At 37.6% G+C, this 15,000-nt stretch overlaps 1 protein-coding gene across 8 annotated transcripts in view; it reads right to left on the reverse strand.

The window, feature by feature from the left end:
- The window catches only part of LOC122257499 (MAGUK family member discs large 5), a 273,185-nt gene that overhangs the window by 1,192 nt on the left and 256,993 nt on the right, over positions 1–15,000 (reverse strand). For 7 of the 8 annotated variants that reach the window (XM_086550677.1, XM_086550676.1, XM_086550675.1 and 4 more), the window contains 15 exons: positions 13,307–13,523; positions 13,012–13,141; positions 12,749–12,879; positions 12,318–12,594; positions 10,369–12,185; positions 9,780–9,989; positions 9,420–9,549; positions 9,158–9,293; positions 8,721–9,018; positions 8,215–8,582; positions 7,769–7,991; positions 5,875–6,116; positions 5,043–5,272; positions 1,678–1,900; positions 1–1,466 (listed from right to left, as the gene is read on the reverse strand). The exon at positions 1–1,466 is cut by the window's left edge and continues 1,192 nt beyond it. In XM_086550677.1, the coding sequence (XP_086406803.1) occupies positions 1,360–1,466; positions 1,678–1,900; positions 5,043–5,272; positions 5,875–6,116; positions 7,769–7,991; positions 8,215–8,582; positions 8,721–9,018; positions 9,158–9,293; positions 9,420–9,549; positions 9,780–9,989; positions 10,369–12,185; positions 12,318–12,594; positions 12,749–12,879; positions 13,012–13,141; positions 13,307–13,523 (4,739 nt within the window). In that variant the 3' untranslated portion in view covers positions 1–1,359. The remainder of the gene's footprint in view (positions 1,467–1,677; positions 1,901–5,042; positions 5,273–5,874; positions 6,117–7,768; positions 7,992–8,214; positions 8,583–8,720; positions 9,019–9,157; positions 9,294–9,419; positions 9,550–9,779; positions 9,990–10,368; positions 12,186–12,317; positions 12,595–12,748; positions 12,880–13,011; positions 13,142–13,306; positions 13,524–15,000) is intronic. The other variant, XR_015192171.1, reaches the window with a different exon arrangement.

The following is a 15,000-nucleotide window of genomic DNA, read 5'->3' on the forward strand; positions in this document are numbered from 1 at the left end:
AAATGATCTGATCATACATCAAATTCATGAGTTTCAACGAACACCTAACACCATAGGTTAGTGCTTATATTTAATAGGGTATACTATTTCCTCTACTTCTGAATGTAAACATGAAATAAATAAATTCTACATACAAGTGAAAGCATCTTTCAAAAATACTATGAAAACTGATCTTCCACAAAGCTAACAGTAAATAACCTCTATCAATGCACCAAAATGGAAGTAAACAGATCAAGTGGAACTTTTATATGGATACAGCTTTTAAGATTTACATTCAAAACACTTTCAGACAACTGAAAGATGGTATAACATACTCTACAAGGAAGACACAAGGGTTCCTACAAATACCAGAGTGACCTTGAAATCACAGATTTCAAATACCTCAAAGCTAATCTCATAGTTGCACCTTCTGCAGCTTGTACTGCTCTAATATTTTATTTTCCTGCATTCACCAAAATCTGGAAGTGTCTAGTTTACGGCTTTCATTTAATTTTGAAAATGTCTAGTAGGTCAATAACAATAACTTCCTTAACAAGATAAGGGTAAAGCTTCCAGTAGACTGTGGTAATGATGACTGCTGTTCACTAAGTAATTGAGAGCCAGGCCATGGTGATACCTGAGATCAGGAGAGGCCAATATCAAGTCAGTGACATGTGCACCTGCAAGTGGGTGGTCCAATTAGTGATATAAAGCCAAAACACAGGCCACTCACCAGCTCCATTAAGGCACAAGTGAGAAGGAATATTGTCTACTGACAATTGCTGCCACAGCAGGCAGCTACATGTAATGTAGCTTGTTGCATCCACCAGTTACCATCTCCTTCACTGTCTTAAAACCTCTTTGGTATAGGGAAGACACCTGTCACTGGCAGGCCTACTGATTCCTTCCTCTGAAGGATTATCATCATTCCATGTTTAACACCTTTCAAAAAGGTAATATCTACATGTTATCGCATATTTTGACTTAACAATATTACACTTTTCAAAGATCAAAATGTTACAGCACAAATATAACCATATTGGGTAATATTTTGTACTTCTTGGGCTTGGTCCAGTAACAAAAAATAGAAATTGCTGTGTAACAAACAACAAAAATAATCTTATATTGTGAATAAATCAAAAATCTTCCACATGTATTAAAACCAGATATACTACCTTTTAAAAAAATCATGGAAATTCAGGGTAAGTTCGAGTAGTACAGGACACATTGCTAGAAATTGAAATATATTCTCTCAGGTTCTCTAAGGGTCACATGTCATAATCAACAGCATCAGTGACATAATGTGTGGCTTTGAACCAATCAGCCAGGATATTATTCTTTGCAAAATATATCAGCTCTTTCACTCTTCACTGGGGAGAGTCAGAGGCTCCCTGAAGGCACCCAAAGAGTTTTGGATTGTTCTTGGTCCACACAAGACTTCACTTGAGTACTGATGTACGGCATGTTGACGGCAGCAGGGATCACAGCTGGGGAAAACATGATATTAGCAACACTTTCAAGTACAGCTAATATATAATTCCTACAGACATTTATAGACCTGGTGCTCAGTCTGTTCTTAAATTCAAAATTTATTTCACATGGACAAATGAAAAAAAGAGAAGTAGTAAAAAAGAGATAAAAAATTGTAGAAAATGTTATAGAGAAGAAGTAAGAAAAACAAAGATAAAATCACATTACCTGATATAACATGCTTATATTCTTGTTCCATTTTGTTAGCCAGTTCAAACATCTCTTTGGCTTCTTTCTGCGAGATCCTTTCCGAAGAAGTCAGGTGTGAATCACAAACTTCGCGGATCTGCTTGTGATGGCGGAACTTGAGCAGCAAGACGATGGGGTATATATTATGGCGGTGTAAACGTTCCACAGATGAAAGGCTGATGTCCAGTATTCCATGGCAACTCTATTGAAAGAAATATGTCACAATCCACATTTTCAAAATATTTTACATAGTAATATATGACAATAAATGATAATTTCATCTGCTGTCCGTAAAAATTCTGAAATTTGGATAATCTTCACTTTAATATTCACAATTAGTTCTACATAGGATTATCAGTTTAAGGAGTTATTACAGTAGAGCCTGGGTGCCTTTGCTTCTCTTGTAGGTACCAATGATGCTTCAAGGATCTTCTGTAGTTCTTAAGAAATATAACCATGAAAATAGTAACTTCGATATTCACTTTTTTTTCTTTTTTTTAAGATTTTGATATATCTTCTAACTGTTTTAATTTTCTCCCTCTATAAACTGAATATCTGCATAAAGAAAATCATACATTTAACTTTTTTAAACTGCAATAGAGTCATGATTTTAATCTTCCATGAACTAAATTTTTTTATTTGCAATGCCTATTTTTAACCCTTCCACAACGGGCATTTCTGTCGTATCAGGTCACTTTTGTACTGCCTATTTTGGTTTGTTAAAATTACCAGCAATCTATTTCCTCAGTTATGATGACCTATTAAAGCAAATGCTAATTAGTATCACTTTGTTAACCCATTGGTCGCGGTATTAAATAAATATTTGTGCAGTGTGAGATGGCTGGTTTACATTGTGTGGTACGGTGCCATCCACGTCTATGACTGACTCTGCCTTTGCAGCAAATCATGCCATCTGCAGCTAATGGGTTAATATTTCATAAATAGACTCATATTTCATGTCTAGAAAATAATAGAAAACATACACATCTTAAGATGTCTAGTTATGGCTGAAAATCTGAATATTAGGCCCATGTTGGAAAGATCAAGAAATAATAAAGATGGGGCTAATTTGGCTGTGCCGGGTCAACTCGCCAAGGTATTTCACAGCATATGTATTCTGAGGCATCAACCAGCTGCCACACACCCAATCACCTGCTGTGAAGGCCATGACGAAATGTTCAAGTCATCTGGTAGGGTGACCAGTATTCCTATGTCGATGTTTAATATAAATATCACATTATGCCACACCTATTTCATTTTTAAAATCTGTAATTTCTTGGAACTCAAAACTCAAGACTCAAAATGTAACAGACTTAAATCAAATACTTCATTTCTGACCACCAATAATAAGATTATCAAAATAACACTTTACATGTAGCCTTTCCTATCAATATTACTTTCATCTTTTCACTAGCTATATTGGGAACAATGAAAAAAACAAAACCAACTTAAACCTACAACCTTTGACTAAACAGAATCTTAGCATTATCATTATAATCATAATTCATAAGTGCTTACCAAATCATGATGATGCAGATGAAGGAAGGAGAGAAGGAAGGAAGGAAGGAAGGAAGGAAGGAAGGAAAGAAGGAAGGAAGGAAGGGAAGGAAGAAACAAACCAGGGAAAAGATGCGAGTTCACAGAGCACATGGGACATCCCTTCCAACTCATACAGCCTCATCTGATGTGTACAATTTTGGCAAAGCAATTGTAAATCAAATTCACACAAATGCATTACATGCCTATACAGTATGCTGGTTAACTAAACTAAATCTCGATTAGCATCTGAAACAATCGTTCTTTAACCCATTCACGATGGGACATATTTTTGCCTACTCCCACCTATGCCGGGAACATAACAAGCATGTAACGCTTTGTGCCAGGGTGTTTTCCCACTGCATGGGGCCGTGCTGAACCTCTTAGAGCTTTTATCACCCACCCTATTCTTTTCGTGAATGCATCTACAATGTAAAGGCACATAAAAATATTGCCATGATCAGGAGTTATCTCAGTCGAAAAACATGTTACAGCAATGCTTCTCCAGTGTTACTTTATTGAACTTTGCCTTTATTTTTTATTTCTGTGTGAAAATACCAATGGAAAGTAGAAGCAATCTCTTAGTGGGGCATCAAAAAATATGTTTTATACTATTTTTTTTTTTACCAAAGCGAAAAGAACAATATAAATAATCATACATGTACATATGAGTATGTTCATGTACCTCATGATGTGACGTGATGTGATATCACAGGTAATCGACAAATTAGAAGTAGTATTACATTGGTAATTTTTAACTTTATTTTATTTCTTGGCCAATCACATTTGATTTTACAATATTTTTTTAACTTGGATCTTTTTATTGAACTGATCAAGAAGTAGAAATTACCATTATGTCATCAATATCACATAGTTTTCTGTGACGTCATTATTTTTTACGTTATATCTCATTTTACAACATTCAAAAACCTAAACTAAAGTAACAGAGTCAAAGAAATTCTGAAAAATGATTATATTTATAAACAATCTAGTGATCTATTGCAGACGTTTCAGCACACCACAACTGCCCCACCCAGAACTCGGTGAGAAAATGCACGATGTCTCAGGATGTCACCCGGGTCCAGGGATATTTTCCGATCACATGATAGGACGTCAACCGGCACGAATGGGTTAAACCATCTATTTTTATTGTCAAAATCATGTGTCCCATCAAAAAGTAAAACGTAGCTTTGAGATACTCCATTACAAAGTCAAATCTAATGCTATATTAGACTGGAATCAGAATTTGGAGTATATTTGGTAAAAACCTGTAAGCACATAGAGCTTACATGAAAAAGATAAAGACCTAAAATAAATTAATAAAGACATAAATTAGAATGAATTCTGAAAAGTACTTGCAATATTAGCTGAGTATGTATATGGAGAGAAATAGTACCACGAGGAGTTATGTTACTTTGAAAGTCCAGCATATATATGTTGCTTCCAGGCACAACAATACAACAATGACTGCCCCAGTATGAGTAATTGCTGTAATACCTTAAAAGTGGTTGTATGTGTCTAATAGTTCCTGGTGCAAAAGGGTTGACGAGCATTAAACAATGTTTTTCAGTGACATCAACTGTGAAATAATTATGTGTGACAGCCATATAACAAGTACAAAAAGCTAACCAAAATTGAGCTTTACTTAATTACAAAGTCCAAATCTATCAAAAAAATAAGAATAAAAAAATAAACATAAATAAATAAACGCAATAAAACAATAATAAACATAACGACATCAATCACCACAAAGATGAAAAATACCAAATGCATTTTCACATTTGAGTAAGCCATGAAAATAAACTTACCTTATCACATATTTCTTTCACTTGACTGACAGTTGTTGCTTCAAAGTGCGATCCTCTTCGGCGGTAGTCCACGATCAGGTTCTTCTGCACTGCAGCATCCATCTCATCACAGGAGAGCCAACTGACCTCGGGCACACATCTTGTAAAGTTGTGTGGATAATCATGAACCAGTTTGTCACAGACTATTTCCCACAGTGGACCCACCATCACCACTGGACGACGCACCAGATCTGAGGTAAAGAGACAGAAACAAATGCATGGACGAACAGCAATAATTTGAAGAAAAGTTCATTATCAGTTACTGCACCATCTCCAAAATTGATGCAGGGGTGAAGGCTAAAAAACTCACATCCAGCTATTTCTATTCACTGTCAACCTGATCATTTGAGGAATTTTTTTCTTCATCTAGGAGCCTTATCTTATCTTCTTTGATTATTAGAGATGATAACTAGTAATGAAAAATGAAATAAAAGATGGAAACCAGGAGGATTTTGAAGCAGATACCTCAGCATTCAAGAAACTCTTTTGTGTACAGGGTCTGTCATTTTATCAATCTGGTAGTGATCTACCATTCATATCAATGCTGGAAATGCCTAGAATACAGGGACCATGTTTGTTACAATGCACCTACTAAATGTAAACACTAATGGGTAAAAAAGGAATTAGAAAATTACCTTATAATATTAATATGCTTATCTAATAATCATCACGTGTCAGTAATTTAATCAATAAACCAATGAAATTCAAAATGAAAATGAATACTATAAACAAAGTCTTTAAAACCTAATGTCAAATCCCAAGAGAATTGCAATTGGCACTGAACTGCACTTACAGTCTAGCCGTTCCACTCTGATGTAGGAGTGTGGAACGGGCTCCTCATGCATCGGTGTAGACTCTGTGTAAGAGTTGAGAGAGGCATCAGAAAAGCTGGCTAACTCTTTGGAGTCTCTTGATGATGACCGGGAATGCTTTTTGCGCTTGAAGAAGGAGCGTCGAGCTGATGTTGACCCTCTTCGGCTGGAGTCCATCTGGAGGTCACCCACACTTCGCTGCAGCCTCATCTCTTCTTCCACCCTGGGTTATCACACAAATTAGTACAGGGAAATTTAGCCATGCCATCAGGATAATCTTGGTTCTGTTTTATATTTACTCAATGCTTTACTGACACCTTACACTTATGATATTTAATGTAAAAAAAAAAAAAAAAGATAAAACAGGCTGCATATTCCTATTTATCCATTCTATTTAGTCCACTTGTTGCAATTTTATATCATATCATCATTTCATGAGTCTCACAGTATACTTAAAGGAGTACTTAAACATTCCTGTTTTTTATCAGGAATAAAAGAAACATTCAATAATTCTTTGGTATACATCAAGTTCAAGTTCCTGGTCTGTTGTTCCAGTCTTTATTGAGATTCATTTAACCCCCTCCCTCTCTCAGTCTGTCAGTCCACCTGTTTGTGTACATGAATTAGTATACTAAAGGAATTATCCAAACATGCTGAGAGTAAAAAAGAAAAGGGGCTTACAGCTGGAGAGGGAGAGAAAGAGGGTGAGAGAAACCGGAAGAGGAAAAGGGAGAAAGAGAATGAGAAATAAATAGAAAAAGAGAGTGAGTGAGTGAGTGAGTAAGTTAGAGAGAGAGAGAGAGAGAGAGAGAGAGAGAGAGAGAGAGAGAGAGAGAGAGAGAGAGAGAGAGAGAGAGAGAGAGAGAGAGAGAGAGAGAGAGAGAGAGAGAGAGAGAGAGAGAAGAGAGAGGGGAGAGAGAGAGGAGAGAGAGAGAGAGAGAAGAGAGAAGAGAGAGAGAAGAGAGAGAGAGAGAGAGAGAGAGAGAGAGAGAGAGAGAGAGAGAGAGAGAGAGAGAGAGAGAGAGAGAGAGAGAGAGAGAGAGAGACTGAGAAAACAACTATTAGCAACGGTAAACAGCTTCATAAACACTTTCTTGGAGTGCTTATTTATTAAGAAACCTTTCAATTTACTTTATGGCAGACTGTTACATACTTCATGCTCTGAGATGTATACATATAAATCCACATAATAGAATATCACATTAATTTCAAGTCATCTTGAAATTAATGTTATGATAGTATCATGAGTACATACTGTACAAATGCAAGCAAAGTTTTTAAAAGCTCCCATGCATAATGCATTGTAACAGTGCCTTTCACAAAAGGAGAAACAAACTGCTGTCAGGCACATACAGAAGGTTAAGCATGCATCTCCTCTTGTTCCAATGATAACACACAAATACATCTGTGTACTTGTATAAAGTATCCCACCCAGCAAAAAGTGAAAAAAGAAGTATACCAATGATGTAAATTACTTTTCTCCTTAATAACACAAATCCTTATATTAAAAAAACATAGAAAAGTCCTCAAAATTAGATAGTTATTATCAAGGGGAAATGCTTAATAAATTACTTTTGTTTTGATGGCCTGAAAGATATGCAGTACAGAAAAAATTACAAAAGAGACTAAAATAATTACATGCAATATGTTGTTGGGGGGAGGGGGAGGAGGAGGAGGGGAAGGAGGAAAAGGATGAGGAGGAGAAGAAAGGAAGAGAAAGGAAGAGGAGAAAGAGGAGGAGGAGGAGGAGGAGGAGGAGGAGGAAGAAGGCCAAGAGGAAGAAGAGGAAGAGGAGGAAGAGAAAGAGGGAGGAGCCAAATAAGACTTTTACCTCTAACCTTTAGTTGGATGAACAAATTATCTTGTTCAACTTACTTGTCTTTGCTCGGAACAGTTCCACATTGTCTTTTCTGTCCATCTTCATCCACAACCCATGCTCGCCACTGGCCAGGCACATTGTTAAACATTGTGTTATCTACATATAAAATGTCTTCCTTCCGAAAGCGAAGATCTGTGGAATCCCCTGCATCACCCAACCGGTCAAACAATGCACGTATGTAGAAGCTGTCACCAGGCTTATCCTGAATTTCTTCATATCCTGAAAGAATAGCAGAATAAACACAGGACCAAAAATTATGGCATTCATGATAAGATGAAATTTTTTTAAGGTGAATGACTTTTGAACAGATGCTTTAATTCCAAAATTCGATTTTCAAAAATGAAAATCAACTGAGACTTAAATTCATAAATGGAAAAATACTAGGGAAAAAAAAACAAAAAAACACTAATGTGACTTCATATTCAGTCTTTCTTAAACTCACTTTGGTAATTGTACTGCACAAGCATTTTGACGTTATCAGCAGGTTTTGCAAGCTCAAAAGCAGCTTGTTCAGCAGTGGCATGACGGAGATCCACTCCATTGTACTCAAGGATGTGATCACCGGGACGGAGCCCAGCCTTAGCTGCCGGGGAGTCTGGAGGAACGGCATGGACAAAGATCCCTAGGGCATTCCCCCCAACCATCTGTATTCCTAGATTGTGGGATTTATTAAGCTCCAGGTACACCAGCCTTGGTTCTACACTCGCATTATTAGGGCTGACTCCAGTTCCTCCACTGCTTGCTCCAGGATTACTGCCTCCACTACTAACACCTCCACTGCTGTTGCCAACACCACCATTCTCACTACGCCTGAAAATAAAAGTACTGTCATAAATTTGAAATAAACACACACAACTAATTTTTTTGGTTAGATAACATCAATCTAATGCTTTTATGTATTACTGCAGTCAAAACTAATCACGAGTCCTGAGAGTCTACACCACACACCTTGAAAATGTTTCTCTTTTAAGTGAGTTCATCACATGTGCAATTTCAGGACGGGTGAGTGTGGATCTAGCAGAAGGCGACAGGGAATGATCAAGGGAATGGTCAAGTGTGTCACGAAGATCCAGTGGGCTCCGCAGAGTAGATGTGGATGAGGGGGGCATGTTATCCTCATCCACAGAATGGGGAGAGTCATGCGAGGTTGGTTTGGGAGAGTTGCGAGGGGTTGGGGTGCCCGAGCGAGAACCTCCGACACTGCTGCTGCTGCTGCTGCCCACCCAACCTTCTGCTTCTTGGTATTCTGCACATAAAAAGTCATAAACATAAGTATTTCTCCTACCATTCATTTCTTTAGCTGATCGTAGATAGCAAGAAATGCAAGTAGCAAAGTATGCAATAAAATAACAAAATACCACATGCTTAACTAGACTTTCACTTACTTTCTGGGTTGTATTGGACTAACATGGTCACAGACGTGCCACACTGGGAAAGCACTGTTGAGGCTGACTGCTTTGTAGCTGATCTCAAATTGATTCCACAGACTTCCAACAACTGATCACCAACACACAACCCAACCTGTTGAATCATTCAACATGAAAACTAAGGATAAACATCAACATACTTATATATCTTTTAAATATACGGCAAGACCTCATAATTTCGTAAAGCAAGACAATAATTTTAAAAAGTACTATTCCATACCTGGGAAGCAAGTGAATTGAGAGTTACTGCAGAGACAAAGACACCCCCATTCTCCAAACAACGAATTTGTATGCCCAGAGGCTCTGCAGACTTCTCTATGTCAATGTTTCTAATTTCTCCTGGATGTGGTCTGTTGGAAAAAGCATATGTAAATTCTATATAAGAAATTGGAAACACAAAAATAACAAACTAGCTTCAATTTATCCAAAAACATAAGAGAGAATTAAAAAAAGTTACATAACCATTTCCAACTTTCAAGTTCTTTTTTTTTTTTTTTTTTTAATAAAATTGACAACTAGAATAATAATAAGCATTACATACATATAATCATCCTTAAAAAAAAAAGCAAAAAAAACATACCTTTTCTGCCAAGTATAGTCTGGATAATGGGGGTTGTGCACTGAGTGTGTGATGTGAGTGATGTGTTGTCCTCTTGCCGACACTCCACCCCCACCGACTGTCTCCACGGAATAAGTAAAAGGCATTGGGGATCCTCTCTCTGATGATCTCTCCAGGCTGCTCCCTTTCCCTCCACTGCTCTTGCTTGCAACACTTGCATTGCTTGGTATTCTTAAATGAACAAAATTAATCCATTTATCTGCATGGCAGAATCAACAATATGTCCAATTACCATGTTTTTTTTTTTCATATTGTTTCTTTTTCTTTACCCTATCTGAGTAAGTCACATTAAGAAAACTGTCAATATCAAATATAAAGTTTTCATTTTCTATGACTAAGTTACTAAAAACAATATTCAGTTTGTATATTTGATTTTGAAAATGTAATGAATGGCCAAAGGAATCAGTATGCATCCTAAATAATAACAACTACTCAGTTCTCTAATAGTCCACTTGGTGGTGCAGAGCATTAACTACTATACAGAATTGTGGTACCATTCTCTTTCACAATAATTATATGTATTTTTAACAAAAAATGAAATAAGAATTACCTGATTCGTTCATCTTCCTTTTTGCGAGGCATGGTACCCGTGAAGCGTTGAGAATCATGATAAGACGGAGGACAGGAGTGGTGTGGAAGTAGTGGGTGTTCATCAGATGTTGGACGGTATGGATGAAGATGAAGAGTGCGGGGTTTGTGATGGCCAGGCAGCTCTAGTGAAGGGGACGGAGAGTGATAGAAAACTCCACCACTTACAGTCCCAATCATACCAACTGGTGTGGGGGAGGATGCCTGACGGCTTTCATAATATCCCCGACCATCTCGGGGATCACGTTCCAGTCCGGAGGGAAAAATACTATCCCCACTTCTTGATTGCGACAGATAATGTGAAGGAACCACAGGCAAAGTGGGAGGCGACGAGTAGCGTGGAGAGACAGCAGATATTGAAGAGCCTACTGAACTATGAGGATATTGATGAGGATGACTGAGAGAGAAGTGTGACAAATGAGGGTAAGGAGCAAATCCCTGTGGCGATCTTAAAGGTGGATTTGGTGGAGAGTACAGCCCTGAATGAGGGTGAGGAATGCGTGAGTTGGGGGTGCGGTCCCCTCCATGATGCAAGGGAGATGGCCTCGTACCATACACAGGAGGTTGACTGATCTGAAGACTGTTGTCTATGCTCTCACTATCACTTGGAGGATACTTAAGAATATTCTTTTTTACATAGTACTCAAGCTCTGCCTTGCCAACTTTCCCAGACTTCACCGAGAAATCAAGTGATGTATCTGATGGTGTGAGAGAACTCAAGCGATCTCTGTCTCGTTCTGAATCCTCACTTTTCCTTTCAATAGAGGTATTGTGTGGGCCTACATTTGAATACACCTCTTGACTGGGATATACATTACTATTGGACTGTGGACTGGAATAAACTTGGGATGCACTGCTATATGATGATGGTTTTGCACTTATATCTACACTTTTATTATAGGGGGAAAGCTGTTGACTCCGTGGGCTAGTTGGTGTCCCTCTGGGACTTGATCTTGAACTTAGGTATCGATCATGGTGGTAACTTTCATAAGGTTTCTCCTCACATGAATACTGGGAAGTCATGGGGTTTGGAAAGAACACTGTTAGCTGAGGTCTCTCCCTTTTCCTTTCTGTGTACATAATTGTGCTGCTATTTGAATCCCTGGTACTGACTCCTCCACCTCTGTACTTGGGCCAAGTCCCCCCAGATTTATCTTTCTCCCTCTTTTTGGATCTCTTGGTTGTACTTGTCCCACCATTACTGCCACTCTTATGATGATATGAATTATTTACAGAATCTAATTGAGCTATTGCACTTTCTGCTTCATGATCTAAAACAGATGTTAAGTGCTTCTTCTTTTCATCTTTGTCTCTACTCTCAATTCTTTCTTCAGCTCGTTCTTTGCTGTGTCTTCTGGGTTTCACCATGTTTTTGAAAAGATCAAAAGGTCCAGTCCCTGAGCCTTTATCTCCAGCTGCCTTGGTTACATTATAAACTACCTTTTCACTGCTTCCATATCTCTTGCAACTATTGTCTTCACTATGGGATCCACCTGAGCCTGGCATCAGCTTCTTCACAAGCTCCCTGCTTCCTGAGCGCCCTGGGCTGACCCCCGTCTCCTTGGCTGGAGAAGTGGGGGAGGAATACGGCCGTGAAGAGGATGTTGACTTGTCGTCCTCAGTGATGTTGTGGCCACTTGAGGAGGAACTGAGGGGATCCGACAGCGAGGATGATCCATGGGACTTCAATGTTGTTAGCTGGACTACTTCCCCTGCTGCATCTAACAAACATTGTGCCTCTTCACAGTTTCCAATATTATCCACTGGCTTTCCATTTATCTATAGGAAGAAAAAAAAAGATAAGCATAAGAAGCGCTTCTCTATCAAGTATGATATATAAATAAAAAACTTGCAAATATAAATAGAGAGAGAAAGAAAAAAAGACAAAGAAGTACCTCAAAATATACTTACATTGAGCACTCTATCACCAACTGCTAAATTGCTTTCTCTTGCAGCTGGGCTTCCAGGCAAGATGTTTGCAATATATACCCCAGTATGCAGTGTCAATCCATGATGTGCAGTGTGGGGACAGTGTAAGTGAACTGTATGAAGGCTGCGGCCACCACTTCGTCTTCGTCTGACTGTCATTTGTACCCACCCACCACCATTAACTACAGCTGCATAAACACTTGAACGATGAACTCTTTGGCAGTCTACTCCATTCACATTTATTATTTGGTCATGTAGCCTGCAAAGAAACAGTAGTCAATACTTTAAATATTTCAGTGGGATCAGTAGACCAACCTCATGGAATACTTGCCTACTTTATCAACCAAACACACCATTGTCTATTTTCTTTTGTAAACCTAAAATCTGTATAAAGGCCTGAATATCTCACTTACCTGAGTTTTCCTTCAAAAGGACCATCTTTGGCAATATGTGTGACATAAATGGCTCCATCATTCCCTCCGTAGTGTGGATCATCTGCCCCTCCAGCAACAACAAACCCAACATCCCGTTCAGATACAACACCCTAAGAGAAAACTTTTTGTTAAAAAAATCATACTGAGGTGTAGAAATGTAAAAATCAACCATATACATCTAATTAACTTTTATAAGTAACTTTTAAATTCAACTACAGGCTGTTATAGGTTTTGTAACTTACAATTGGCAAATGAAGAATATCAGTTTCCCATTCTTGCATATCAGTGTCAATTGCTGAATCTCTCGAGTGATTATGAGCTGCCAATTGACGGACAACAGCTGCCTTTTCCTGTTCTGCCTCTAGTCTTTCTCTGTAATTAGAAAAAAAATAAATGAAATAAAATTATATACATATGTACTGATATGTCCCCTGTTCCATAACTATTTCAAAATGCCAGAGAGCATCAAGAACTATGAAAACAAGATCCTTCTGGGAAAACCAAAGAAAAGTGAAGAAAAAAGATTAATAGACTTACTTTAGTTCCTTTAATTCTTTGGATGCTTCATTACGTTGTTTCTTCATATCATCCGAGTCCCGAAGAGCTTCAGCCAATTCAGAAACAGCTCTGTCTCTCTCTCTCCTCAACTTATCACAGTGAGCACGAATTGACTCTCTTTCTTGAACAATTTTGTCTCTTTCGCTGAAAGCCCAGTCACGCCGCCGCTTGGATACTTCTGCCTCTTGTTGTGCCTCTAAAATATCATGTGCCAAATGAAATTTAAAATATGCATTTGCCTTTTTTCCATATATTTCTAGGTATCAAATACCACACATGAAAGCATTATTACCATCCAGCTGATATACCTCCTTTTCTATTTTGAAAAAATCTCCTCATTCTTACACCAGTGAATCTATTTACATATGATCCATAAAATAATGCACAGTTACGCAACAACTCAGGTGAGTGACATGTTTAAAATCACCTGAACACTCTTAACATGGTTCATTCCAAAACATGAGACAATCCTTTCCACATTGCAAGGCAATTATTACCTACAAACTTTGTAATCTAGATTGAATCCCTTTATGTCTGTAAAAACATTATAAAATGTAGTGTAAAATTTAGCTGAAAATATGAATATACTTATGCACAGGATAAACATAAGTCAATTGTCCAGATATAAAGGCATTCAAATTGTCAAAACTAATAAATTAATCATATAAAGAAAAATGAAGGTACTGTAGCAAAACTGTGAAGTATTGCCTAAAAATAAACCTACTAAAAAACTAAGTTCCATCATATATATACACCCTCCACTGAGAAGAATATCATGAAATTACAGGGAAGTTCACAACCCCTTCTGGGATGCCCTTTTACCATATTCTTTTCTAAATCATTTACTATTTACTTTAATATTTGTCACTCTCAATAACATAAAGTTTCAATTGCTACTGCTCACTGAAAACTGAAATATCTCCCTTGTAAAGTTATGATCCCAGACAGAGTTTATAGATATTTATACATGTATACCAATTATAATTTCTAATACACCAATCATGCATAATTCCTGAAAAGAGCAGTTACAGAATTTGAACTGACTAACTAACTAACTCACACACACACACACACACACACACACACACACACACACACACACACACACACACACAAACACACAAACACACAAACACACAAACACACAAACACACAAACACACAAACACACAAACACTCACTCACTCTTGGTCATGCTCACACTCACACTCGCATTCACACTCACACCCACACTCACTCTACCACTCTCTCTCATAACACAGAACTTTTAATGTACATGAATCTATACTGTAATAAAAGAATTGACACTTTATCTAGTATGACAAGATGCAAAACAGAATCAGAATTACGACAAATCAGTTAGAAGCAGGTCAATTCTATCTAAGCCCCTTAACTTGCTGAATCATGTAAGATTCCCTACTTGACAGACAGACAGACAGACACACACACAGATATAATCATCCTATAAAATGGGATGAAAACCTTTACAAAGAAATTTACTACCTTTATAACAAGTCATCCAAACATATAAACTTATCTTAAATCATAAATATCAAGTGGTTGGCCTGCTTCTATTATCTGAGTGAATGAGAAGCAAATTGTTCTACTAAACAGCAAAACATTTTATTATTATTTAGTATTCTAGTATTTTAGTTTTCACCCCCTGTATATCCT

This window comes from Penaeus japonicus, unplaced genomic scaffold (genome assembly GCF_977035675.1).
Source record: "Penaeus japonicus unplaced genomic scaffold, GWHDUDI00000001_assembly GWHDUDI00000024, whole genome shotgun sequence".
Lineage (NCBI taxonomy): Eukaryota > Metazoa > Arthropoda > Malacostraca > Decapoda > Penaeidae > Penaeus > Penaeus japonicus.